This window comes from Schistocerca nitens, chromosome 9 (assembly GCF_023898315.1).
Source record: "Schistocerca nitens isolate TAMUIC-IGC-003100 chromosome 9, iqSchNite1.1, whole genome shotgun sequence".
NCBI classification, from domain to species: domain Eukaryota; kingdom Metazoa; phylum Arthropoda; class Insecta; order Orthoptera; family Acrididae; genus Schistocerca; species Schistocerca nitens.
Window position 1 is genome coordinate 442,189,665 of NC_064622.1, and position 27,965 is coordinate 442,217,629.

The 27,965-nt window shown below is 44.0% G+C and overlaps 1 protein-coding gene across 1 annotated transcript in view; it reads left to right on the forward strand.

The window, feature by feature from the left end:
* LOC126204306 (histone-lysine N-methyltransferase 2D-like) overlaps positions 1-27,965 on the forward strand; it is a 338,750-nt gene that overhangs the window by 23,952 nt on the left and 286,833 nt on the right. The window contains exon 2 of the mRNA XM_049938692.1: positions 22,971-23,179. Within this exon, the coding sequence (XP_049794649.1) occupies positions 22,971-23,179 (209 nt within the window). The remainder of the gene's footprint in view (positions 1-22,970; positions 23,180-27,965) is intronic.

Sequence of the window (27,965 nt, forward strand, 5' to 3'; positions counted from 1 at the left end):
ATGATGGGGTGTTCTCCTGCCGAAATATCGGCGGTCGCTGAAAGTGTTACCTGGCTGAATTCCCGGAAGTTATTTGAAAGTTGTATACGCCAGGAGAAACTCGGGTCTCACATTCTACAAATGCCAGCAATACCTGATGGGAAATGTATATGCAGTCTACCAGTAACATAATTAATGGTGAGGAAGTGGAGTAACTTTGTCATACTTGCAAATTACACACTTCTCGGCTATTGGTTATAGGAACATTGTTTCCATAAAAGCTCACTTAACTGCAAGTAAGTACACACTTAATAAAGTGAAAATAGCTCTTCTGTGTAAGCAAATGCTCAATAAAGTTATGCTGTCTAGTTACATCAGAGAACTTGATGTGAAATGTTGGGGACGTATAGTCCATCTGTAAACTGAAAAGTGAGAGGCGCTTGTGGTGCAGGAAGTTTCCTTTCCTGAAAGAATGCTCAGCTGTTGTACAGTGTGCATACAAATAAGTTTCCCTTCTAGCAGAAAGGTGGAAGGACTATGTAAAGGGTCTATACAAGGGAGATGCACTTGAGGACAATATTATGGAAATGGAAGAGGATGTAGATGAAGATGAGATGGCAGATTCGATACTGTGCGAAGAATTTGACACAGCAGTGGAAGACCCAAGTTGAAACAAGGCCCTGGGAGTAGACAACATTCTGTTAGAACTAGTGATAGCTGCGGAAGAGCCAGCCATGACAAAACTCTCATATCTGGTGAGCAAGATGTATGCAATAGGTGAAATACTGTCAGACTTCCAGAAGAGTCAAGAACACTATAGCACAATAAGCCACAACTTCTGTAACTATGCTGCTATCCCAGAAAGACTTTGGAGTATACTGCACAGTATATTCATATGTAATTTGAGTATAGTTCACCTTTTAGTGTGATGCAACTGTATTTTACTTCTTAAGTCATATATTGGTTCAGTTCGGCTGAAAACGCTCTTTAGGCTGCATAAATATGCCACAAAATCAAAATATTCTTGGATGCCGAGATCACTGAATTGCTATTCTCTAAGCATAGTTCCAAACATACAATGCCATGTTTGAAGAGCACAAGTTGAGTTCCCCAGTATAATTGTTTTTGGAACCCATATTAATATCCATAGAAAAGATCATATTGTATGAGAATGCAGGCGTTCTTGGAAAATCTCAATGATAAAATCTTCTCATGTTGATAGCCAAGTCAATGCGTCGTTCTCCTGCAACGTTTCAGCAAGTTTTTTACTTGCCATCTTCAGACAAAGCGTCGGGTTTACGTCTTGTCCCAGTCTTCATTGTCGCTGGACCAATGGGTTTCTCTGCATCCTCGGTGTCAGTTGGACCAATTAGGTGCGAGCGGAATCGTAGCTTGGTGGGGAGCAGGGTGGGAGAGCACAAGCAGCAGGTCCCGGTGTGTCGTATCAGTGCAGCCTCTTTATTCCATCGGCTGCTGCCTCCATCGGTGTGCTCTCATCTTATTCTTGCTGGTGTTAAGTGGGAAGCCCTATCCTGGTTTCCCAATTATCATTGACTCATATCTTCACTGCCTCTTTAATAACAGCATCCCAGAGACCATACTCTCTACACAGCATCATATTTTGTTGAAATCAAAATGTGTGTTCTTCACTAAGGCTGTGCTCAGCTACCACAGATTTTTCCTTTTGTCCGAGGCGAACACTTCTCACGTGCTCAGAGAGGGGTTGTGTGATGCAACAGTATATCAGACAGATGCAGCGTTGCATCACACAACGCCTCTCTGAACATGTGGGAAGTATTCACCTCGGACAGAAGGAAAAATCTGCTGTAGCAGAGCACAGCGTTACTGAAGAATGCATATTTCAGTTTGAACAAACCAAGATGCCGTGTAGAGCAAAGGTTTCAGGGACTCTATTAAAGAGGTAGTGGAAATATGAGTCAATGATAATCTGGTCGACCGGGATAATGGCTTCCTACTTAGCATCGTGTTGGACGCAATATTAGCAAGACCATGATGAGAGCACACTGATGGAGGCAGAACAGTGGTGGCTGATGGAATAAACAGGCTGCACTGAGATAAGTTGCCAAGACCCGATGCTCGCAGGCCCCCTCCACCGCCACCACCATGTGCCGCTATGCTGATCCATTTGCACATGACCGAGCGAGGTGGCGCAGTGGTTAGCACACTGGACTCGCATTCGGGAGGACGACGGTTCAATCCCGTCTCCAGCCATCCTGATTTAGGTTTTCCGTGATTTCCCTAAATCGTTTCAGGCAAATGCCGGGATGGTTCCTTTGAAAGGGCACGGCCGATTTCCTTCCCCATCCTTCCCTAACCCGAGCTTGCGCTCCGTCTCTAATGACCTCGTTGTCGATGGGACGTTAAACAACACTAACCTAACCTAACCATTTGCACATGATTGGTCTGACCAGTGCCGACAATGTAGAGAAGCCTGTGTTCCATTGGCTATAAAGACCTGGATGAGATGTGAACCTGACTCTTCATCTGAAGATGGCAAGTAAGAAATTTGCTGAAATGTTGCCAAGGAACAATGTATCGTCTCTGTTGTCAACCCAAGAAGATTTTATTATCAAGATCATTTTGTTCACAATAGGTGTTTCTATCAGAATACATTCTAGGATTCTGCTACAAATAGATACAAGTGATTACAGTAGTTCTGTAGCTCGGTTCTACTGGTCATTTTGAAAAAATGGGTACATGACCTTTGCTGTTTTTCCAGTGACAGGGATCAGCAGTACAAAAGTGTAACCAATTCATCCTCTAATTCTGTGTAGTACTTGACAGGAATTCTGTTATACCTCGAGGCCGTATTGGGTTTTCACAGTTTCAGCTGCTTTTCAATATTTCTTCTGCTGATTACTTTTCCATCTTGCTCGGATGTAGGTACAGACAAAGTTAATCACTCACACAGGCAGTGAAGACTGTTGGAATGAACAGGTTTCTCCATGTGGTTGTCTATAACATGATTGACGTGAACGGCTGAGCAGAAAAAAGTCCAGAATATGGCAAAGGTTGTCGTAATGCATGATAAATCTGTCTACAGAGTAATCCAAATCAAGAAATGTAAATAGGCAAGACCATGTTCAGAATAATCATATGGTACATAGAAAGAGGCTTAATAGACTAAAAGAGAGTGAGTAACAAGCAGCCAACTGCAGTGTTCATCTATGGGATCACATCAGCAGCTGCAACCAACTCACTTGCCAGCTGAGCTCTCCACAGAACCATGGATCAACTTGATGGACTGAGCGAGGTGGTGGAGTGGTTAGCACACTGGACTGCAGTTCAATCCTGCGTCCGGCCATCCTGATTTAGGTTTTCCGTGATTTCCCTTAGTCACTCCAGGCAAATGTCGGGATGGTTCCTTTGAAAGGGCATGACCAACTTCCTTCCCTAAACCAATGGGATCGATGACCTTGCTATTTGGTCTCTTCCCCCAAATCAATCAATCAACATGATGGCTGCATATCCTGACAATTTCTGGCTGTGTGGTTGTATCAATATGTGTATAGAGCAGGAAATTTGAATCACTGTTAAATATAGATTCCCTCCCTCCTTTAATTATCACATAAAGCTGGAAATGACAAGGCATGTACTTGGGCTGCTGAGGAATGGAGGAGAGTGTTGCTGGAATCCCCTCCAAAGGGTCATGTAGTATGTATAGATTGTGATGGGCCACATTGGGTATTGGTGCTGGTACTATGAGAGGTAGTATCGGGCCTGCCTGTAGACACAGCCAGAGCTGGTTCTGATACTGGACCTGCTGCTGCTGTTCAACTGTGACTTCAAACATTTGTACCCCCTATTGCTGATAACATCCTGGGTCCACTTGATGTTCTGACCAAAAATGGGAGCCCATACTTGGAAGCCCATAAAATAATAAGGCTCTGTATGGCACAGCAGGTCAAATGGTATATGTCGTCTGTGCCCCTGCAGTACTTTGACCATACAATGTTTCTTGACTGAGGTGTATCTATATGTTGTGAGAAAATTAGTGAGTGCTTCCTGGGATGTGGCTGTTATAATTTTGTGCGTCTGCTTTTTGAATGTCCTAATCATGCATTCCTCTTTAGAATTTGATTCTGGGCAGAATGGGGTAGTCAGTTGCCTTGTCTTATTACATTTGCGGAGTAATAGAACCGACACTATGAATTGAGCCCCGATGTCAGAAATTATAATAGCAGGTGCCACCTTTAATTGCAGGTTTGGTGGACAGGACACGGATGATAGGTGATGTCATAACAGCCATCTGTGCCGCATAAAGCTAGTTACAGAAGGCACAGACAACTAGCAACCACATTGCTTTGTGAAGTGGTCTGATGAAACTGATGTGTGCTCTTTGCAGGGATGTCCAGGTTGAGGCTAGGTGCTGAAATGCTGCACTGAAGCTGCCGAGTTTTGGATGCAGGTCTGACAATTCTGGACCACATGCTCAATGGCGGTGTCAGTGATAAATCAGAGAACATGATACTGCACAAATGTCTTCTTGCTGCACATACCCCAGTGTGCTGTGTGTAGAAACTAGAGTATGGTGATGTAGAGTGTGGTCTGTAGCAAACGAAAGGACAATGATGGTTTCAGCAAGATGGTGCTGCAATGAGAAAAAATTTCTGCCAAGCCTAATCTGGACTCTTTAGACATTATCTGCCTACCTCACTCCACACCCAGCAAAATAATGAGTTGTTGCCTGCTTATTTGCTACTAGATGTGCCATGATTGGAAATTCAGAGGATGTGTCACCAGCTGAAGTCAAAGACAGAATACTTGTTTAATTTTGTGTCTGATTCACAAATCAACTGGGAATGAGTATTTAAGATAGCATGCGTCATAGTGGGCTGCTAATGGGTCTCGTAATTGTAGTTAATAAGAAATAGTGCTCGACATTGCAGCTGTTGCGTTGTTATATAAAAGAGCTTAGAGTGGAATCCATACTGTGAAATCATGGGCATGTAATTGGTGATCAAAAGGAACTTTATCTCATACAAATAAACATGGGATTTCCTGACATCGTATATGTTTACTGTGCCTCCTTCCCAATTCTCCGGTGGCTTTTCTGAGTTGCCTTTAATATTTGGGATGTAAATGCAGTAGGCTGCTCTGTTTTGTCAGCGAATTTATGGGATAGTGTTACACCAATACTGAAAATATGATGCATTGTTGGCTAGTGTAAGGCAGGTATCTGCTGTGGATGTTGCTATATGGAGGGTTATTCAAAGACACTATTTAAACTGAAGGAAAGCTTTATGGCATGCAAACAAATATAACCCTATTGTTTTCCTAATTAAGCAGAAGGGAGATTTATGCTGCCAGTGGTATGAACTTTGTGTAATACTTAACTTTGCTTAAAAATGGATGTAGCCCTTTTAAGTTCTTGTGCACTGACAAGTTATTAATTTTACCCACATGCTCTTGTGTGGGTTTTTGCCTGGCTTGAAAAAAAATTAGATTTATCCAGCTAGTAGAGCGGGCCATGGGCTTTGAAGCCTCTCTGATAGTTCCTGTAGATTTTGCTAATGCTATGCCCGTGTGGCTCCAATTACAATATCATTTAAATAGTTTGCGCCCATTTGGGCACCACGAATTAGTTGTTCAGGGTGCCTTTCAGATATTGCTGAAGCTCTTGTGACCCTAAATAGTGATCTATTATACCTTCAATATGCTAAAAGTATTTTAGTTCTAGAATGGGCACTGTCAAGATCTGTATTAGAGAAATAGTGCCTACCAGACAGTTCAATTAACAATAGCTCTGACCTAGGATTCAGATGCAAAACCGTTTGTTCATTAATAGTGGACCTGAAATTTGAAATCAACACATGTTGTGATTAATCTGTTGGGACTTATTACCATTGTTGTTGCCCACTTACTTGAAGATACTGGGGATAGCACTCCCATGGCAGAGCTCAGAATAATCATATTGTATGTGGACAAAGGTTTCATGGATTAAACAAGATTATGACTGATGATGGCTGGCCCCAGTATTTGTCATAGATATTAGATCAGAGTTCATTGTCCTCCTTACTTGATAGAGGAGTCCTCCTGGGGAGTGTGTGGTAGCTCAGTGGCTTTACGGCTATGCAGCCTGAGGATATCAGATGACACATCTGTTGATACTTTATCTGGGCGGGTAATATGAATCACAGTCAAATAACAAAAATACTCATTTTAGCAGTGGTATGTGTAGTAACACTGTTCACGTTACGTCGCACTTCACTTAGCGTAGACCGGGACTGTGTCCTAGGCATGCCCGATGTTAACTGACTGGGCACGGCCCGTGCTGCCGGAGTTGTTGTTGTTGTTCTTGTTGTTACGCCGGCAGAGGTCGCGTCCGAATTCTCGCGTGCCCTCTGGTGGACGGGACTCTACTTGCGGCAACTACCGCCCGTGATTCGCCGTGCCAATGTGCGCCTCCCGCGATCTTTCTGGTGGCTACTACACTCCTCCTCCTTCGGGGGGTGAAGCCACTGTGATCCACTGCGTTGGAAGGTGGAGCGTCGGGCAGGAGCGATGACCTCCACATCCATTGGATGGCCGGAGTTGAGGGGATCTGCCAACCCTCGAGCCGGAACCTTCGAATACAGCTGGAAGTGACCCACACGAAGAGGCCCCCGTCGTCCCACAACCGGAGCTCGGGACAGAACGGGTGACAAGCTGTCGAACTCCGGATCCTGTTCCATCTCGGGAGGGGCAAGACCCAGTGGCGGGGACGAAGGGGAAGGGACGACCACAGGTGAACTAGCCCCCTGAGAAACCGGGCCTGCTAGGGGGGCCGGCTCTCGCTGGGGCATCTCGAATGATGTCGATGCCGGTGCTGGAGTTACTGGAGGCTGCCAAGGCTGAGAACCATCGCAGTGCGGCAGAGTCACAGCGGGGAGAGGAGGTAACGTCCCCTGTGAAACCAATACAGGTGCCGGCAATGGGGAAGCCGGTGTCCGAGAGGTCGGAGGGTGGGTGCCCGAACGTGGACGTAGCTGATTTTGGTGACGACGTACCACCCGATCCCCCGCCTGCAAGGTATAGAGCCGGCGGCCATTTCGGCGCAGGACCACCGCCGGTATCCAACGTGGATTGCGACCAAACCCACGGGCCCAGACCGACATACCCAGTGGAAAACCAGGTACTCCGTTTTGTGACGATTGGCGAGGACCAGGCCGGAGGAGGTGCAGCAGAGTCCTAGGTTGACGCCCATGGAGGAGCTCTGCGGGGCTGCGTTCGCCCATCGGTGTGGTCCGGTATGCCGTCAAGAAAAACGTCAAGGCTTCCTCTGCAGGAAATTCGTGCACATACTTTTTCATCTGCGTCTTAAATGTGCGCACCATGTGCTCGGCTTCCCCATTCGATTGTGGATGGAAGGGGGGAGAGCAAACGTGCCGAATACCGAAGTGCCTACAAAAATCCTGGAAGGTCTGTGAAATAAACTGCGGTCCATTGTCTTGAGACCAGGGTGATTGGCAGACCTTCCACAGAAAAGATTTTTGCTAGTGCCTGGATTGCAACTTCTGAAGTGGTTGAGCAGCAGCAAACCACATATGGGAATCGGGAATAAGCATCAATGACAATGAGCCAAAAGCCATTGAGAAACGGGCCCGCAAAATCGATGTGAACACGTTCCCATGCTTGGGTTGCCGGCGGCCAGGAAGAGAATGCTGCCCTGGGAGATGCTTGTTGGCTCGCACACTGGGAACAGGCGGCCACTAAGTGCTCAATTTCTCTGTCAATACCAGGCCAGTACACATGTCTGCGAGCCAAGGTTTTAGTACGGGAAACACCCCAGTGCCCCGCATGTAATAACGTGAGGACCTCCCTTCGTAAACCTGCAGGAACAACCACGCGAGGAGCTGTATCATCGGTAGCCAGAAGGAGAACTCCTTCCAAGACCAAGAGGCGGTCTCGTAGAAGAAAATAATTACGAAGAGGGTCCGAGGCCCGGCCCAGAGGGCGGGAGGACCACCCCTGCTGAATGAGGCGAACTACTTGCCGGAGAACCGGGTCAGCCGCCGTTTCCCTGGCGACTCGAGAACTAGTGATCGGGAAGCCATCAACTGCTTGGCGGGATGCCACATCCAAATGAAAACACATAATCTCCTCTCGATCGAACGTAGGATCCGGGCCCACCGGAAGACGGGAAAGAGCGTCAGCGTTGGCATGCTGTCCTGTAGGGCGAAAATGAATGTCATAATGGTACTTAGAGAGGAACAAGGCCCAGCGCTGTAGTCTGTGGGCCGCCCTATCCGGAATCTGAGAGGTGGGGCCAAATAACGATATTAACGGCTTGTGGTCAGTGATTAACTGAAACTTCACGCCATACAAGAAAGGGTGAAACTTGGTAACAGCGTAGACAATGGCCAAAGCCTCTTTTTCCACCTGGGAGTAATGGGCCTGCGCGGGACTAAGCGTTTTAGACGCAAACGCCAGTGGTTGCTCGGAACCATCTGAGTTGCGATGGGCCAGGACTGCCCCCACCCCATACTGCGAAGCATCTGTAGCCAGGACCAACGGCTTATGGGGATCAAAAGTAGCCAAACAAGGGGCTGAAGTGAGGAGGCCCTTCAACGAGGTGAACGCTCGCTCGCATGCAGGCGACCAATCAAAAGGAACACCCTTGTGCAGAAGGCAGTACAGGGGGTGGGCTATAGTGGAAGCCCTGGGAATGAACCGGTGGTAATAGGCTATCTTGCCTAAAAAAGCTTGTAACTCTTTCAGCGAAGTGGGCCGAGGAAGGTTGACGATACCTTGGACCAAACTTCCTAGTGGCTGGATGCCATGCCGAGATATGATGTAGCCCACATACTCAATGGACGGTTGGAAGAAGGTTGACTTATGCAGGTTGCAACGCAAGCCCACAGACCTGAATTTGAGAAAGAGGGTGCGAAGGTTGTGCAAGTGTTCCTTCGTTCTGCTTCCTGTGACAATTATGTCATCCAGGTAATTAATACAATGAGGGATTGTCGACGTGACATGCTCAAGATAACGCTGGAATATCGCCGGGGCACTGGATATTCCAAAAGCCAACCGCTGGTATTGGTAAAGGCCAAACGGGGTGTTGACGACCGCCAGCCGTTTGGAGTCCTCATCAAGTGGTATCTGATGATAAGCCTCCGACAGATCGATTTTCGAAAAATATTGGCCTCCCGCCACGGGGGAGAACAATTCATCAGCACGAGGCAAAGGATAGGTGTCCACCACCAATTGGGAATGAATGGTGGCCTTGAAATCGCCACAAAGACGTAAGTTTCCCGAGGGCTTCTTGACAATAACGAGGGGCGAAGCCCACTCACTGGAAGAAACGGGAAGAATGACCCCTAGGGCTGTCAGCCGGTCTAGCTCTTCCTTGACCTGAGACGGAGAGCCAAGGGGATCTGTCGCGCGCGGAGAAAACGCGGGCGAGCCGACGCCTTCAACGTTAAGTGAGCTTCTAAATCGGAAACACGCCCCAGGCCCTCCTCAAAAATATCTGGAAAGTCTGAGATCAAAGATTCCAATGAGTGATAGGGAACGTCTTCGGAGACCAACTGTATGGTGTCAGCAATAGAAAAACCGAAAGCTTGAAAGGCATCCAGGCCAAAAAGGTTAGCGTAGCTCGCATCACTGACAACAATAAAAGTAATAGGCCGAGTGACTGATTTGTAAGTCACATCGGTAGTGAATTGACCCAGTAGGGGAATGAACTGTTTACCATAACCGCGTAGACGCCGGTAAACTGGCGCCAACGGGGGCGATCCAAGGTCGGAATAAGTTTGTGCATTCAACAACGAAACCGCCGCGCCCGTATCTACTTGCAGTTGTAACCGGCGCGATCGAACCGACACCTCGATAAAGAGTTTGCGTGCCGATGCGTCGGGAGCCTGGCCCGATGAAACTTCCTGAATGTCAACGTCCATGTCCTCTGTACTTGCTTCCTTCAATTCTTTCGAGGCTGAGCGGCAAACTTTAGCAATGTGACCTTTTTTATTACATTTGCGACAAATGGCCCAACGCCGGGGGCACTCTGACCGATCATGATGTATATAGCACGACGCACAGGACGGCAACAGGGGCCGGCGGCCGGAATTCTGTTTACGCGCCGTGCGGGAGCGGCCGTAACGGCCGGATTGTACCGCTCGCACGTCGTCCACCCCGGACACAGTGGACGCGGCCGCGCCGCCCTGAACCTCCGCGACGTCGCACAACGCTTCCAGCTGTTGACCTGCTGCGTGAGAGCCTTCCTCGAGGGAAGGGTCTTCTAACTGCAGGGCCCGTTGCCGGACCTCCCTATCAGGGGCCGAACGAACAATGACGTCGCGTACCATAACGTGGGCATACGACTCTCGCGACTGCTCCGTGACAAAATGACACTTGCGACTAAGACCATGCAGGGTAGCGGCCCACGCCCGGTAAGACTGATGGGGCTGTTTCTTGCATTGATAGAACTTGACCCTAGCCGCCACAACATGCGTGCGGCGGCGATAATATGAAGACAGCAATGAACACAATGCGTCAAAAGACAAGGACGAGGGTTCCTGCAACGGCGCTAACTGCCGCAAAACTTGATACAGCGAGGGAGAGATCCAAAATACAGCGAGGGAGAGATCCAAGACAAGAAGAGAGCACGACATACCTCCGCATCGGCAACATGAAACGCCTGGAAATGCTGCCGAAGGCGATGTTCATATGCGTCCCAATCCTCCGCCGTCTCGTCATACGGGGGAAAGGGAGGGGGGAACTGCGCCGGAGCAGACGGCGTGGAGAGCAACGCCGGAAGCACTTGTTTCATGGTGGCCATGAGCTCCCTCTGCTGCGCCACCAAAACCCGCACCAAATCCTCCATGCCGTGGAGAAGCTGCGAAACCGGAACAACGCAACACGCGAAAGAATGACCCTACTCGTCGCCAATTGTGTAGTAACACTGTTCACGTTACGTCGCACTTCACTTAGCGTAGACCGGGACTGTGTCCTAGGCATGCCCGATGTTAACTGACTGGGCACGGCCCGTGCTGCCGGAGTTGTTGTTGTTGTTCTTGTTGTTACGCCGGCAGAGGTCGCGTCCGAATTCTCGCGTGCCCTCTGGTGGACGGGACTCTACTTGCGGCAACTACCGCCTGTGACGCTCCGTGCCAATGTGCACCTCCCGCGATCTTTCTGGTGGCTACTACAGTATGGTTATTAAATATGATAGTAATAATTCTTGATTTTTCTTTGTGAAGAAGCCTGATGGACTTGTACTGGTGAAGAAGCCTGATGGACTTGTACTGAAATTTCAGTGTGTAAACAGGTGTTCAATATAACATTTGCTATTGATCGGCTTGTTTTTAAATTGATGTGGCTCTTCTGGTTTTCATGATGTAGAAAACTACAATACATATCTGACTCCATATTTCAACAACAGCCTTGGTTGTTAAAATAGTAACATCATTAGCTCTAAGATACAGCAGTCCACTTGGTAGCTTTATGGTAGATTAATAGTATCCATTTTAAGGCTGTGAGATAATGGTTGTTATGTTTTAACAGTAATAATTGGTAGCATTCAACCATATTTATAAAACTTAGCTCATGAACACAGAAACACTGAAAAGTTCTGTCATCAGCCATTCCATCTCACACCCCATCAGGCTAAAGTCATTCTGATCTGCTGTGGGCTCAAAGAGTGTCAACTTGACATTCCTGAAGTGGTCCGAGGATTGTGAACTGACTTTTTGGTGGTATTATTGTGTAAACACAGCTATTGGCTCAACCATTATGCTGTTCTACTGGTCACTTACTTTTCCTCATTTACAGAGCCATGCTTGCCAGCCTGTAGCTATTTGATCAGAGAGGTTTTGCAGATTTATAATTATGTATCTGTCTTAAAATAATTTAAAAAGAACTATTAAGAAATCTTGTTGTGTTGTCTTTCACTTGCATGTTCAGAATATTATCATGTTTCTTTTCATGAATGGCAAACTCCAGTCGTTCCAGCAATTTGGGTTTTCTCCCTTTCTGTACTTTGTGCAAGGTTTCCAAATCTTCTTCTGCAAGGTTTCCAAATCTTCATCTGCGTCCTTAAGGGGATGACCTGGTCCGTGTATGTGGTTCACAATGGCTGATTTGTCATTGTTACTTAATCTGATTGCTTCTTTATGTTTCTTGTATCTGATCAGAAATGTTCTTGCTGTTTGTCCAATATATGAGAGATGTTCAATAATAATGCAACTTTTTTTTTTTTTTTCCTCGGCCAATTTCAGTTAAGAAATGTGGAATTTGTTGTGGGACATGGTGGAATATTCCTACTTCAGCCCCTTTAGTTTCATGAAATCTGTCATGGAGGTGCAGTCCTAACAGAGAGCTGTCATTGTTTCTTCTGGTGGAAAACCAGATAATCGCAGATATTCATAGGCACTTGCAGAATGTGTGCGGAGACCTGATACCGAACGAAAGCTTGGCGAGTCATTCGGCTAGGCTTCTGTCATAATCACAAAAAGGTCACGTAAACCTATTTGACATCATGCCTGCCATCCGACTGCACACAGCTGTGACTCCTGCAATGTTGGACTTCAGGAGTGTATTCATCACCACAAAAATGCAAACAAACTTCTCCCTCTGCATCATATTGCAAGACCTTTTACAAGGCTGCACACCTGAAAAAAGCTCACAAAACTTCATCTGTTTTTCCTCATCTACCCCATAAGGCCATCACACTGAGCAGAGATAATGTTGAAAAATACTGTTTTATAGTCTAAAGAATGAGGAATAATAGGGTCTATTGGTATCTTAAATAAAACCATCCTGCTTTCAGAAAAAAATGTGTTGCATTACTTATTGAATGCACCTCGTATATTGTATCACTAAATGTGCATTTTAGTTTAATTAGACTGCTCGGCCAAATTCTTAAAGAAGCTTGCATATTTGAGAACAACTGTTTGGCACATAATACTGTGACCCTGATTAACGAAATTAAATCATTGGATGAAGAATCTGTATTCCATTGCTCCAGTTAAGGAAACTATCAAAATAATCAGAAGAAATTTCCTTAAATACAGTAAAATATCAAGGCATTTGAAGCTGACTGCCAAATAATTCTACTCCCGTCAACATACATCGCGCATTAAGGACCACGAAGATAAGATGCGAGAAATTAGGAGCCATACAGAGGCGTACAGACAGTTGTTTTTCTCTTGCTCTATTTGTGAGTGGAACAGGAGGGGAAATGACAAGTAGTGATGCAGGGTACTCTCCACCATGCTCTGTGCTGTGGCTTGCGGAGTATCTTTGTACACTCCTGGAAATGGAAAAAAGAACACATTGACACCGGTGTGTCAGACCCACCATACTTCCTCCGGACACTGCGAGAGGGCTGTACAAGCAATGATCACACGCACGGCACAGCGGACACACCAGGAACCGCGGTGTTGGCTGTCGAATGGCGCTAGCTGCGCAGCATTTGTGCACCGCCGCCGTCAGTGTCAGCCAGTTTGCTGTGGCATACGGAGCTCCATCGCAGTCTTTAACACTGGTAGCATGCCGCGACAGCGTGGACGTGAACCGTATGTGCAGTTGACGGACTTTGAGCGAGGGCGTATAGTGGGCATGCGGGAGGCCGGGTGGACGTACCGCCGAATTGCTCAACACGTGGGGCGTGAGGTCTCCACAGTACATCGATGTTGTCGCCAGTGGTCGGCGGAAGGTGCACGTGCCCGTCGACCTGGGACCGGACCGTAGCGACGCACGGATGCACGCCAAGACCGTAGGATCCTACGCAGTGCCGTAGGGGACCGCACCGCCACTTCCCAGCAAATTAGGGACACTGTTGCTCCCGGGGTATCGGCGAGGACCATTCGCAACCGTCTCCATGAAGCTGGGCTACGGTCCCGCACACCGTTAGGCCGTCTTCCGCTCACGCCCCAACATCGTGCAGCCCGCCTCCAGTGGTGTCACGACAGGCGTGAATGGAGGGACGAATGGAGACGGGTCGTCTTCAGCGATGAGAGTCGCTTCTGCCTTGGTGCCAATGATGATCGTATGTGTGTTTGGCGCCGTGCAGGTGAGCGCCACAATCAGGACTGCATACGACCGAGGCACACAGGGCCAACACCCGGCATCATGGCGTGGGGAGCGATCTCCTACACTGGCCGTACACCACTGGTGATCGTCGAGGGGACACTGAATAGTGCACGGTACATCCAAACCGTCATCGAACCCATCGTTCTACCATTCCTAGACCGGCAAGGGAACTTGCTGTTCCAACAGGACAATGCACGTCCGCATGTATCCCGTGCCACCCAACGTGCTCTAGAAGGTGTAAGTCAACTACCCTGGCCAGCAAGATCTCCGGATCTGTCCCCCATTGAGCATGTTTGGGACTGGATGAAGCGTCGTCTCACGCGGTCTGCACGTCCAGCACGAACGCTGGTCCAACTGAGGCGCCAGGTGGAAATGGCATGGCAAGCCGTTCCACAGGACTACATCCAGCATCTCTACGATCGTCTCCATGGGAGAATAGCAGCCTGCATTGCTGCGAAAGGTGGATATACACTGTACTAGTGCCGACATTGTGCATGCTCTGTTGCCTGTGTCTATGTGCCTGTGGTTCTGTCAGTGTGATCATGTGATGTATCTGACCCCAGGAATGTGTCAATAAAGTTTCCCCTTCCTGGGACAATGAATTCACGGTGTTCTTATTTCAATTTCCAGGAGTGTAGATATAGATGAAGAGACCATCAAATTTATTTAACTTTAATAGCTGATTGCAAGATTTAACTTTTTCACTTTTAATTATAAGTTTTGTACTCAAAACGATTGTTTGGCTATGGTGTCCAGCATTTCAGGGCTATGGCTGACATTTTTATCGATGACCTATAAGTCAATAGGATTTTCTGAGGATTTCTGTGACCTAGGATTCTCATGAGGTATTGTTTTCAGTCTTCATGATGTTTTTGAGTTTTTTTAATTCATGCTGAAAATATTTGTGTTCTAATATCTTAATTTCTAATCATATCTCTTTTGTGCAGACCTTCGTCTTTCTTAGGAACCTCATCTCTGTTGTTTGAATTTTATTTCATTTTATTTTTTGTTTGTGGTAACCCAGCTTTCACTTTCGTAGGATGACACCAGAACCACCATTACTTTAGTGTTTTATTATGGTTTCTTTTTGTATTTTATGGCCCAATGTCCTGTTAATGGTACCTCAGACAGCTTGGAAATAGTGTATTTTATTCTCAATATTACGATTCAAGTCAAAACTTATAGCACAGCCTAAACAAGAGATTTGACACACTTGTTCCAAAACTGAATTATATAAAACAAATTTTGATCTGACTGGATATATCCATTATTTTTGTTTCTTTGCCAGAAACTTTAAAGTTACACTTCTTGCATATTTCGTTTAGCTGGTATACTGATCTTCGGAAGTCATCTTCATTCTTTTGAATAATAACGATGTCATCAGCAAACAAAAGTACATTCAGGTATTCCTTGTTTGTTATCTTCATTCTGTTGTTTGCTTTACATTCCCTTTTTTTAAATAATGAAGTCAATGTAGATATTACAAAGGGTAGTTGTTAGTCCACATCCTTGTCTAATATCTAGGTTAATAACTGTTTCTTCTAATTCCTACCTCTGTTTATTACAATGCATGTAATTTTGTAAGGACTTTTCACTACCTCTATTAGATGATAGGAATATCGACGTTCCGGCATAATCTTCCATAGACTATCATGGTTCACACAGTCAAAGGCCTTCTCAAGGTTGATAACGGCAATATGCGTTTCTATATTAAATTCTCTGCATTTTCTGTGATGTTTTTAATTACAAACACATTGTCTGTGCATGAACAACCTGATCTAAATCCATTTTTTCTCCAGAAATAATAGCTTATTCATGTGGTTATTGATGGTCTTTGAGTATAGTTTTGGTTATTGATGATATTTGAGTATAGTTGGTAGCCAGTGTTTAGAAAACTTGCACCACTATAGTTTTTACAATCATAATGTTTCCCTTTTTTCAAAAGAGAGATCACTACTGCTGTATACCAAGAGTATGGGATCTTACAGTTCAGTCAACATTCATTTATTAATTGTCATTGTAAAAGTTTTTTATCTGGTGGTAACCCTCCATATTTAATTAACTGTGCATTTATTACATCTATTCCAGTAGCTTTTCTGTTTTTCATGCCATGCAAAGCCTGTTGTAGTTCGTCCAAAGTAATTGGATATACTGTTTCATTGTAATACTTTCTTGAGTGTACACCACAAATCTGTATAATGATTTATCTTGTTCATTGTGTTTAATGTTCAGTGAGACAGTATCTTTTTCTTCCTTGTAGAGGGTTTTCATGACCTCGTACGCACATTACTGTCTACCATGTACGTCATTTTCTAAGACCCTTTATTCATAAGTCCCACGACTCTTTTTGTGCTTTGTGCACTACTTGTTTCCCAGCATTCCTTCTCATTTTTTATGTTTCCCAGCTTTCTGGTGTTTTTGTTGGCAGAAACTTCAAATAAGTTATTTGTTTTTCTTTGATGGCTTCTTTAATTTCTGTATTCCAAATTCTGAGTTGTTTTTTCTCATCTCTTTTTTTCCTTTTACTAAGTGCTTCTGAGTCTGCTTCAGTGATGCAAGTTTTGATATTATTCCATTCTATATAATTCTATATTGATGTCTTTATTGAGTGATAGTGAAGCAAACTTTTGTTGGAGTTTGTACTGGTAGTTTCCTAATACTATATTCTGACAGGAGACGTACTTTGGACAACTCTTGTTGTGGTTTCTTTAGAAGTTTCTTTGTCTTCTTCCATTTTGATTGTTACCTTATCTTACTGCCTAGAAGGAGGTGGTCACTACCTACGTCACTTTCTTTATAAACGTGTATATGTTGCACAAGATTATTCATTTTATCATTAATTAGTATGTAATCAATCACAGTCCTTAATCCTTGTGCAGTCCATGTAGACTTGTGAATGTCTTTCTTTATGTAAAATGTATTAGTAATTTTAAAATTGTTGAAGGAGGCAAATTGGCATAGTTCATGTCCATTATTATTAAAAGTCTTTTCTTTAAATAGTCCTACTATTCCTGGTATAGGTAGATTTCCAACTCTTGCAAACTCTTGCATTAAAATCATCATAAATGACAATGTGGTATGTTTTGTTGATTTTATTCACTTCTTTCTGAAGATAATCATAAAAAATTTGTTTCATTCTTCCTTTCCTCCTCTGGGCCATAGACCCCCTATAACTGTTAGATGACGTTTTGGAATTTGAAATCTGACTGTCACTATTCTTTCATTTATGAAGCTGTATTCATGAATCTGTCCTCTCCATTTATCATTGACTGAAATTACTATTCCAGCACTAACACATTTTCTTTGTGGGTCCCCTCAGGGGCTCAGCATTGATTTGCTGGGTACAGGCTTGGCAACCCCAGGGTTCTTGAGCTGGGGACTAGTAAGCGCCGCCAGTCCTCTGTCACCTTAAGCTCTGGGCATGCTTCACTGATCACTGCGGGATGGTGGAATGTTGTGTCTCAGGGAATGGGGATCTTAGGTTGACCGCCTGGGTCATGAGGACAGGATAAACCTCTACAAAAAAAAAAAAAAAAAAATCTCAAGGTGTGCTTGTGCGCTGATGGGATGCATGGCTGTTGAGGTGGAACAGTCGTTAGCGAACAACCTCTGGGGAACCCGTCGTACCTCAGTTGTGTAAGACATATTAAGGCATGCGGGGCTCTGTCTGAGTGGACCCTTATTTCTCTAGATGCTCATGGGACTGAGATGGAACTCTCGAAATCATCTTCTTCTTCTCCTCCCAGCGGGAAGAGTGTAATGCCTGGGAGTATTCACACCCATTCGTCCAAAAGAATGAGATGGGCTAGTCCTCCTTATAGTAAGAATACTTTGGACTGTGTAACAGGGCTCATGGAGTCATGAATAACGATGTGTTTCTGCTGATAAAGAGGAAGGAGGGGACATTTTAAAAAGTGTCTCCCTTTTATATCCATGTGGCTTCAGCAAACCTTGCTGGAACATTAAAATCTATAAACCGATTGCATAATGGCTCATTGTTGGTCGAAGCTAACAGGTCAAAGCAGGTAGACCTTCTTAAGAAATCGCAGAAACTACTTGACTATGGTATCATTGTTGAGGTGCACACCTCTCTCAACTCCAGTAAGGGGGTTGTCACCTGCCGAGATATCATGGACAAGGACATAGCAGAACTGAAGCAAAAATGAGCATCCCAGGGAATAGTCAATGTGGAACGACGAACTCAGAGGAATAATGGAGCAACTGAAAATACTGCCACTTTTATTGTCACATTCAATTCTCTGACACTGCCTGAATATCTTATGGTGGAGTTCTTAGACTTAATGATCGGCCTTACATTCCAGACCTTTGTGGTGCTATAAATGCCAGCATTTCGGCCATACAACCATGAGTTGCGGAGGTGAAATGATCTGTGAGAACTGCGGAAAAGCCGCTCATGACGCTGGGACTGACTTCTCATCTCCAGCGATGTGCACTAACTGCTCGGGAACCAACCAATCTGGAGCTGAGACTGCCCTGTTTTTGCTGAAGAATGCAAATTACAGGAGATACAAGTGGCCAAGCCGATGCCCTATGCCATCGCCAAAAAAGAATGTAAGGTGATGAAACCGTATGTCTTTGCCACCTTATATTCTTCCATGGTGCAGAAATCTATTTCCAAGGCGGACGCTTCGATACAGACAATGCCTAGTGTGCCTGTATCCACCACAAGCACCTGTTCTTGAATGTGTACGTGTCAAGGGAAAAAGAGTAAGAACAATCCAGGCAGGTATGCCAGGAAAGACCAACAACTGTTCCACAGTGAGCATCCAGAAGGTACAAGAAAAGTGGAGTGCTTCTCAGTGCCCCCTTTCCCCTCACCCTTGAAGGGACAGGGTGCAGGGGAAGGCTCACGACATGCGGGGCAAAAGCTGTCCCAAGCGCTGTCAGACATCATTTTTTCCCATTTAACTGATGGCGAGAATATCATGGAGTTAGATGCCTTGGGTCCAAGCAGCCCCTCCACTCCCCCTCACACTTAAAGTGTCTCACCTCCCCAGTGCAAAGATAAGGGTAAATTAAAACCGCACCGAGGACATGGTTTCCATACTACAGTGAAACATGAGTGGGTTCCGGACACATGTGGAGGAACTGAAACTTCTAGCACTGGCATGTCCCTTGTGCTTTGTTTACAAGAAATGCGTTTTAAAGATACAGATGTCTCTGTGCTACAAGTATATACGCTGTACCATGAGGATGACCTGTCGAGGGAGAGGGCCAAGTGAGGTGTTGCAGTGTTTGCCACTAATACACACCACTCCTCTGTTCTCCCCTTGGCTACTGACCAGCAAGCAGTTGCAGTTCAAATTCACATGTCGAAGGATAACTGTTTGCTCATTGTATTTACCTCCACAAGATGCACTAGACTCCTTATCGCACAACTCCTGCTACCATTCTTGCTCCTGGGAGACTTCAATGCCAATCATGTCCTGTGGGGCTCAACCAATACTTGCCCTCGTGTTTGGGTTTTGGAGGGCCTCATGACATCTCATGAGCTGTGCATCCTCAGCATGGGTGCTCACGCACATTTCTTTACCACTACTGGGTCATTCTCAGCCATCGACCTCTCTGTTCCGCCACCCTTGCGGACTCTGTTCAGTGGAAGGTCATTGATGACCTTCATTCCAGTGACCACTTCCCAGTCCACCTTCATCTAATAAATGGATCAACACCTGAAGGCCCCAAAATGGATGGTCAGCAGAGCTAACTGGACGCGTTTCAGCAAGCTGGCTGTGTTCGAACACTGCAACAGTGTCCAAGGATGGGTGGACTATATCACATGATTGATCCACCGCGCCACTGACTTCTCTGTACCTCAGTGTCCAGTCATCTTAAGAGGCGACCAGTGCCTTGGTGGACAGATGAGTGCCATTCTGTGATCCGGGAAAGGCGTGCGACTCTTCGACATTTTAAATGCCGACCAACAGCAAACAACCTTAGGGCCTTTCGAGCTGCGAGGGCCAAGGCTCGAGGCATCATTAGGGAGAGTAAGAAAGGGTCATGGCAAGTGTTCCTGGACTCCGTCAGTGGTTCCACTTCTATAAAACTATGGAAAGCCATCTGGAGGATTTCCAGTAAATGCAGCCATTTACCGATACAGCAGTGCTGAAACAGGGGTACCTCCAAACAACAACCAGAGACATTGCTCAGATGCTGGCCAAACATTTTGCACAAACTACTGCCAATGCAAGCCAGGATCCGCTGATGCGTCACTATCGTGCGACTGTGGAGAGGAAGAAGTTGGACTTCAGGTCCAACAGTTCTGAGGCCTACAACTCCCCTTTCTCCATGTGGGTTTTAAAGTTTTGTGAATTGTCCAACATTTTTAACAAGATTTTATGGAGATGTTCTTAATGTGTCAAAGGATGGCTGGCTCATCCTAGATTTTTGTAAGTGGTCAGCCAGTCACATTTCTCTGTCCTTTTCTTTTAGCTCTTCTGTGTTTGTTTTCTCTCTGTTTTAATTTCTTGATTAGCTTTCTTCCCTCCTAATTGATTTTAGTGCATGTGATACAGAATGACTGTGTGGTCATTTCGAGTGCATACGTGTACAACACTTTTAGTTCATCTCCACTTTCGTTTTGTTTTTATAAGTGTAAGGGCACTGATGACCTCGCTGTTGAGCACCCATCAGATCTACACACACACACACACACACACACACACACACACACACACACACACTCACTTCTTTGTGGGACGCCATTGTAAGCCATCCAGTAGTTTGTCAAATCTTTTGTTCCTTTTAGTTTTTTCGTAATTTCTGTTGTTATTGCAGTGTCTACTGTCCTCTCTTTGAGTACCTGATTAAACTCATTTTCTTTGGTGGTCAATCGTGTAATATTCCACTTTTCCAAAGACAAATAATCCGTAATGCCAAATCGTTTTTCCTTTAAGATTTTCCAGTTGTCACCAGCTGATCCAGTTCTGTAGCTGAGGCTGTTTGTGAGTTTGCCAGTAATTTTATAATTCCCTGGTTGCGTTACGAGTGCTGCACATGTTAAGTCATGTGATGGGTTGCCACCTCTAGATATTGCGACCTGCCAGATTTTTTGTTGGGGCTGTCTCCCTTAGGGAAGCTCCCTGCCCTATGTTGTGGGACGCACTGTGTCTCGCTTCTCAGTTGAGATCACTCCAGCTAGGGTGACCCTGCCAGTAGCTACACTGCCACTGACACAACTCTCAACTTCATTTAAGCGCACAAATCCTCCCACCTGGCACTGAAGGTGCCTTCAATAAGGCAGTGTCCCCTTGGAGGACAAACCATTATAGGTAAAATTTTAATAGACATTTTGTAGACTATATTTTGTTGCTTGTTGATGGTTCTGAGGATGATACAGAAGAAATAGTAAAGAAGTTCGATGATGCCCCTAGGAAAAAATGAGTTTACCGTGGAGCGTGAAATCGACAGCAGTTTGCAGTTCCTCAATTTGCGTATTACAAGAAAGGGCAGTAAGTATGCATTTACTGCAGACAGGAAACTGAGAGCTGTTGCTGTAATTCCATACATAGGGCAGCCAATGTGCCAATCGGAAAGGATAGAGAGACACAATAAACATCAGTAAGAAGCTAGAAATCAATATGGTCTCGCAAAAGATCGCAAATATCTTTAAACTACACAGAAACAAATTCCAGACAAATAATCTAGGGAGGTATAACCTGAAGCATAATTTTGATAAAAAGATAAATAAGTTTGAAAGAGTGAGAGTTTATAAAATTCAGTGCGTGTCCTGTGATGCAAACTATATTGGACAGACAGGAGGAACATATGTTATCAGATTCAAGAAACATAAAAATGCATTCAGATTAAGTAACTAGGACAATTCGGCTGTTGTGAACCATGTATACGAAACAGGCCATCCCCGTAAGGGAATAAAAGATGACTGAGATCTTACGTGTAGAAAAGAAAGGGAGAAAACTCGACTAGCTGGAATAACTAACTGGAGATCACCATTCATGATAAGAAATATGGCAATATTCTGAATATGCGAGGGAAAGTCAACAGAATGAGTTTTTCCTTTTTTTTTTTTTTTTTTTTTTTTTTTTTTTTTTTTTTTTTTTTTTTTTTTTTTTTTTTGAGTTGTTGTAGGGAAGGTGCATGATTATAGATTTGCAATACTTCTTTAACAAATTAGGTAGAGGCAAATGATTGTAAACCTCGGAAGTAAGGCAAGATAGGCAACCAATAGCTTAGTGTTATGGCTGAGCTAATAACTCTGCTTACCTAGTACTGTCCATCAGTTCACAATGACCCCTGGACCTCTGCAGGAATGTCAAGTTGACACTCTCGGAGCCCACAGCAGGACGTGACCTGGTGCGATGAGTGATGGAATGGCTACTAACAGAAGTCAATGATTTTCATGTGGTACAAGCACCCACAGTCCATTGTATTTTTATTCTATTTCATGTCATGAATATCGCAATTATGTTGGTAGACTTCTGAGTATTTTAACCTAATGAGCTAAGTTTTACTACCTGATGATGAGAGCACTGCCTCTTGAAATGCATTGTTGATCTTTGTGTAGGACAGAAACACTGTTGAATGCTACCTGTTATTAGCTTACTTTATAGTCATATTTGGTAGAAAAAATTTAAAAAAAAGAAATAAAGGAATCATCAATGTGATATTAGGACATCAGCTTTCCAGAATTTTAAATTAATTTCATTTAAGACCAGGTTCACTTACAGGGTATTTAACGTAATGTAAAAATGGCAATTCTTGTAATATGAGCATATGCTGTGTCATTGCTATAGTGACATTTTATTATATTAGATATATTGTCTTTATAACAGTAAAACCATTTATGAATGTCACTAGTGTGATATTAATGCCTATTTCTGAAATGTATAGTTTTATATGAATTTTAAGACATGCAGTTTTGTATTCACCTCGGACAAACACAGACAAGTATAAACTGTTTTCCAATTTTTGTCTTGTAGGCGTGTACTTCTATTCCGTGAGGTTGAAGTGCCATCTTCAGCAGCAGCACCTCAACCACAAGTCTCACAACAACAAGAAAGAAAGACAACCTCACCAGCGATTGGTCAACAGTACGTTGTCACTTCTCCGTCAGCATCCAGTTTCTTCACAGCAGCTGCTTCACAACAGTCTTCTCTACCACATTCTACACATGTACAAACAACTGCAGGTAAAGCACAAGATTGTATACATGAGAATCACAACTTTCCTACAATCATGTGGCAGATGGTGACAAGACAGTCACCAGTGGGACGTGTGTCTATCAAACTGGTGCCAGTAACAGATAGGATGCTATGATAATGGCTTGTATTGTCAGTTGCTGTCAGTTGAGTAACTGGCTCTGTTGATGAGACAGATTTGCTGAAAAGGAAATCTGATCAGACTTTGGCATTACTGCGGTTAGAATAGTACACGGCACAGGATTCAGCCTGGCCAGGCTGGGTCTCGCAGGCCTGGCCTGTATGCGCCATGGGCAAGCTCTCCAGGTGTGCCAGGTTGGTGGGCTGAGTGCAGCCTGCCATTGCATGGCACACAGCAGGCTGGTCCACCAGCCTGTCAGCTCACCAGCCAGCTGTTCTGTGTTCCCTGCTCACAATATCCATCACTCTAGCCTGTCTGCTACTACACTGTGGCGCACCTTAAGTCTACTAAGGCCATCATTTTTTGTCATCAGTGTTTTTGCTGGTTTGATGTGGCTCACCATGAATCCTTCTCCTGTGCCAGCCTCAATTTCAGAGTAGCACTTGCACCCAATGTCCTCAATTATATGTTAGATTCATTTTAGTCCCTGTCACACTTACGGTTTTAAATCCACTACATTCCCCCAAGTATTTCATTTGTGCTACTCCTCATTACTTTTGTCTTTATTTGGTTTACTATCAATCCATATTCTGTGCTCATTATACTGTTAAATCTGTTAAACAGGTGCTGTAATTCTGTCACTTTTCCTGAAGAGTAGATTGTCATCGATAAATCATACCATTGACCTCCTTTGATGGCATGTCAAATCAACCAGCATGGATTTCAAAAACATCAATCATGTGAAATCAAACTCTCACTTTTTTCACATGACATACTGAAAGCTTTGGATCAAGGCCACCAGGTAGATGCAGTATTTCTTCATTTGCGAAAAACATTTGACTCAATACCGCACCTACACTTCTTGTCCAAAGTATGATCATATAGAGTATCAAGTGAAATTTATTATTGGATCGAGGACTTTTTGCTGGGGAGGACACAGCATGTTATCTTGGATGGAGAGTCATCATCACATGTAGAAGTGACCTCGAATTTGCCCCAGGGAAGTGTGTTGAGACACTTGCTGTTGCAGACAAAATTAATACTAAAATTTGCCTTTTTTCTGATGATGCAGTTATCTGCAATGAAGTACTATCTGAAAGACACTGCATAAATATTCAGTCAGATCATGACAAGATCTCAATGTGGTACAGATATTGGCAACTTTTTCTAAATGTTCATAAATGTAAAATTCTGCACTTCACAAAACGAAAAAGCATAGTTTCCTGTGACCATAATGTCAATGAGTCACCGTTGGAATTGACCAACTCATACAAATACCTGGTTGTAACACTTTGTAGGGAAATTAAATGGAATGATCACATAGGTTCAGTCATGGATAAAACAGCCAGTAGACTTAAGTTAATTGGTAGAATACTTGGGCAGTGCAATCAGTCTACAAAAGAGATCGCTTAAAAATCACTCATGTGACCAGTTCTAGAATATTGGCCAAGTGTGTGGGATCCATGCTGGATAGGACTAACAGGGGATATTGAATGTGTACAGAGTAGGGCAGGGTGAATGGTCACAGGTTTGTTTAATCCAGGAGAGTGTGTGACAGTGATATTGAAGGAACTGAAATGGAAGACTCTTGAAGATAGATATAAACTATCCTACTCTAGGAATATACTACAAACCCCTACATATCCCTCACATAGGGAGTGTAAGGATAAGATTAGAATAATTGCTGCATGCACAGAGGCGGAGAGACAAACATTCTTCCTGCGTTCCATACGTGAATGGAAAAGGAAGAAACCCTAATAACTGGTACAATGGGATGTACCCTCTTCTGTGCACCTCTGTGATCTGCAGAGTATAGATGTAGATGAAGACACAGATGTAGATGACGCTGAATTTTAATCCCACTCCTGAAGTTTTCTTTTATTTCTGTAATTTCATTTTCGGTGTATAGATTGAACATCCCTGTCATGTGCCATATTTAACATGAGTACATTGTTGTTGGTCTTCCACTTTTATTGTCCCCTCTTGGTACTTAAACATATTGTTTATTACCTGTCTTTCCCTACAGCTTACACCTGCATGTGTTAAAGTCCACAACTCAGCCATGACATTCATCCTTCCAGCCATGCAGATGGGATGAGTCCTTCTCACTCACCTTTGCGTAGGACATTCCCTGCTGATGCATGGCTACTTGCTCTGGAGAAAGGACTCTCCAAGTGTGGTGCTTCTCGCTTACAGATCACCGTGCTCATATTTTATTAGACTGTGTTTTATTTTCAGGCAAGAGGGCAGCAGCTCATTTGCCATCCAGTTTGCCCTTTATTTCAGCTGGCAGTGACACATACATGGTCAGATTTTGTGAAATGTGTGACTTGTTCCCTAGAATTTTCGGGCAATGTTTTTAATGTGTTATCAGTATGGCTGGCTCAGTTGTACTTTTTGTAAGTGATCGGCCAGTGGTGTGTTCTAAAGAGTCTTACTTCAGTTTTCCTCTTGTCTCAATAGTTTAGTATCCCAGTTCATTGCACATTGATTCTTACGGGTGGTGCTGAAAAACGCTAGAGTGTAAATATTAATCTGAATATGAGAGGGTGAGTGCTAATGTATTTTATCAGTTTTTGAGTATGAAATTTTAAGCACCTTCATCATGTAATATTTTAGTAAAACTGCTTGTGAATGTACTGATGTTTTGCTTATTTTACTTTCTCTCAGGGCTTGCAGAGCAATGTTGTCAAAAGCTACTCAGTTATGGGGCAGGTGAATACAAAACATAGATAAAAGATGTAAAAATAATAATAAAACTAAAATTTAAAGAGTGGAACCAAAACATTTATGATGGTAAATGTCAATAAACAATACATTAATCACACGAAGTTCACAGACTGTCTCTGCTGACCGTTCTGACTGCCCAATTTGGGACTTGGAGTATTCACGAAACTGCTCCAGACTATATCATAGCAAGTAAAGTAGTGAAAGTACGCAAAGTGAACAAGCTTTTTTGTTTTGGTGTCAGTCCAGTGGAAATTGTTATAATTATCAAGATATGCAGTATTCAGTTTCTGGACAAGACCAACCATATACTTGATACTTCCAGGAAGGCTTTCCATCTGTTTCATTTCTGATAGGTTAAAATCTACCAAGAACGGACTGAACAGTCAGTCAATTAAATTAAAATCTTTGAAAGTGAATTAGAGTCAAAGAAGTTTCAGGAGGAAGTGCTCAAATATTATGTAATTGATACATTTATGTGTTCTGTGCCAAAACAGTTTTTACATCGTAACTATTCATGTTCTGTTGTCTTCTACCATCCTCTTCATGTCTGCATAATTTCCCTTGATGTCATCAACCATCTTGTTTCTCCTCCTTCCTCTGTCCCACCCCACAAAATAGTTCTTCCAGAGCATCTATTAGCAAGCACTCTTGCCTGAATGAGTGCCCCATCCAGTTTTTCTCATATAATCTGCAGTGATCTTCTCCTCTCACCAACCCTTCCCAACACTCTTTGAGTTACTCACTCTTTCCATCCAACATACCCTCTCCATTCTCCTCAATATCCACATCTTAAATGCTTCTAGCTTTTGTCCATCCCTTCGTCTAAGGGTGCCACTCTCAAGACAAAACACCTACCAAGCCTTTTCCTCAGACATTTATCTAGTTTGACACATAGTAGTCTCCTCTTCTTCAAATTCTGAAGATGGCAGGGGTCAAATACAGGGAGCGGCTAGCTATTTACAATTTTAACAGAAACCAGATGGCAATTATGAGAATCGAGGGGCATGAAAGGGAAGCAGTGGTTGAGATGGAGTGAGACAAGGTTGTAGACTATCTCTGACGTTATTCACCCGTATATTGAGCAAGCAGTAAAGGAAACAAAAGAAAAGTGTGGAGTAGGAATTAAAATCCATGAAGAAGAAATAAAAATTTTGAAGTTTGCCAATACCATCGTAATTCTGTCAGAGACAGCGAAGGACATGCAAGAGCAGTTGAACGGAGTGGACAGTGTCTTGAAAGGAGGATATAAAATGAACATCAACAAAATCAAAATGAGGATAATGAAATGTAGTCAAATTAAATCAGGTGATGCTGAAGTTAGATTAGGAAATGGGGCACTTAAAGTAGTAGATGAGTTTTGCTATTTGAGGGCAAAATAGCTGATGATGGTCAAAGTAGAGAGGATATAAAATGTAGACTGGCAATGGAAAGGAAAGCGTTCTGAAGAAGGGAAATTTGTTAACATAGAGTATAGATTTAAGTGTCAGGAAGTCGTTTCTGAAAGTATTTGTATGGAGTGTAGCCATGTATGAAAGTGAAACATGGACAATAAATAGTTTAGACCAGAAGAGAGTAGAAGCTTTTGAAATGTGGTGCTACAGAAGAATACTGAAGGTTAGATGGGTAGATAATGTAACTAATGAGGAAGTACTGAATATAATTGGGAAGAAGAGGAATTCGTGACACAGGTTGAATAGAAGAAGGGATCAGTTTGTAGGACACGTTATGAGGCATCAAGGGGTCATCAATTTAGTATTGGAGGTAAGCACAGAGGGTAAAAATTGTAGAGGGAGTTCAAGGCATGAATACATTTAACAGATTCTGAAGGGGGTAGGCTGCAGTGATTACTCAGAGATGAAGAAGCTTTCACAGGATAGAGTAGTATGGAAAGCTCAATCAAACCAGTCTCTGGACTGAAGATTGCA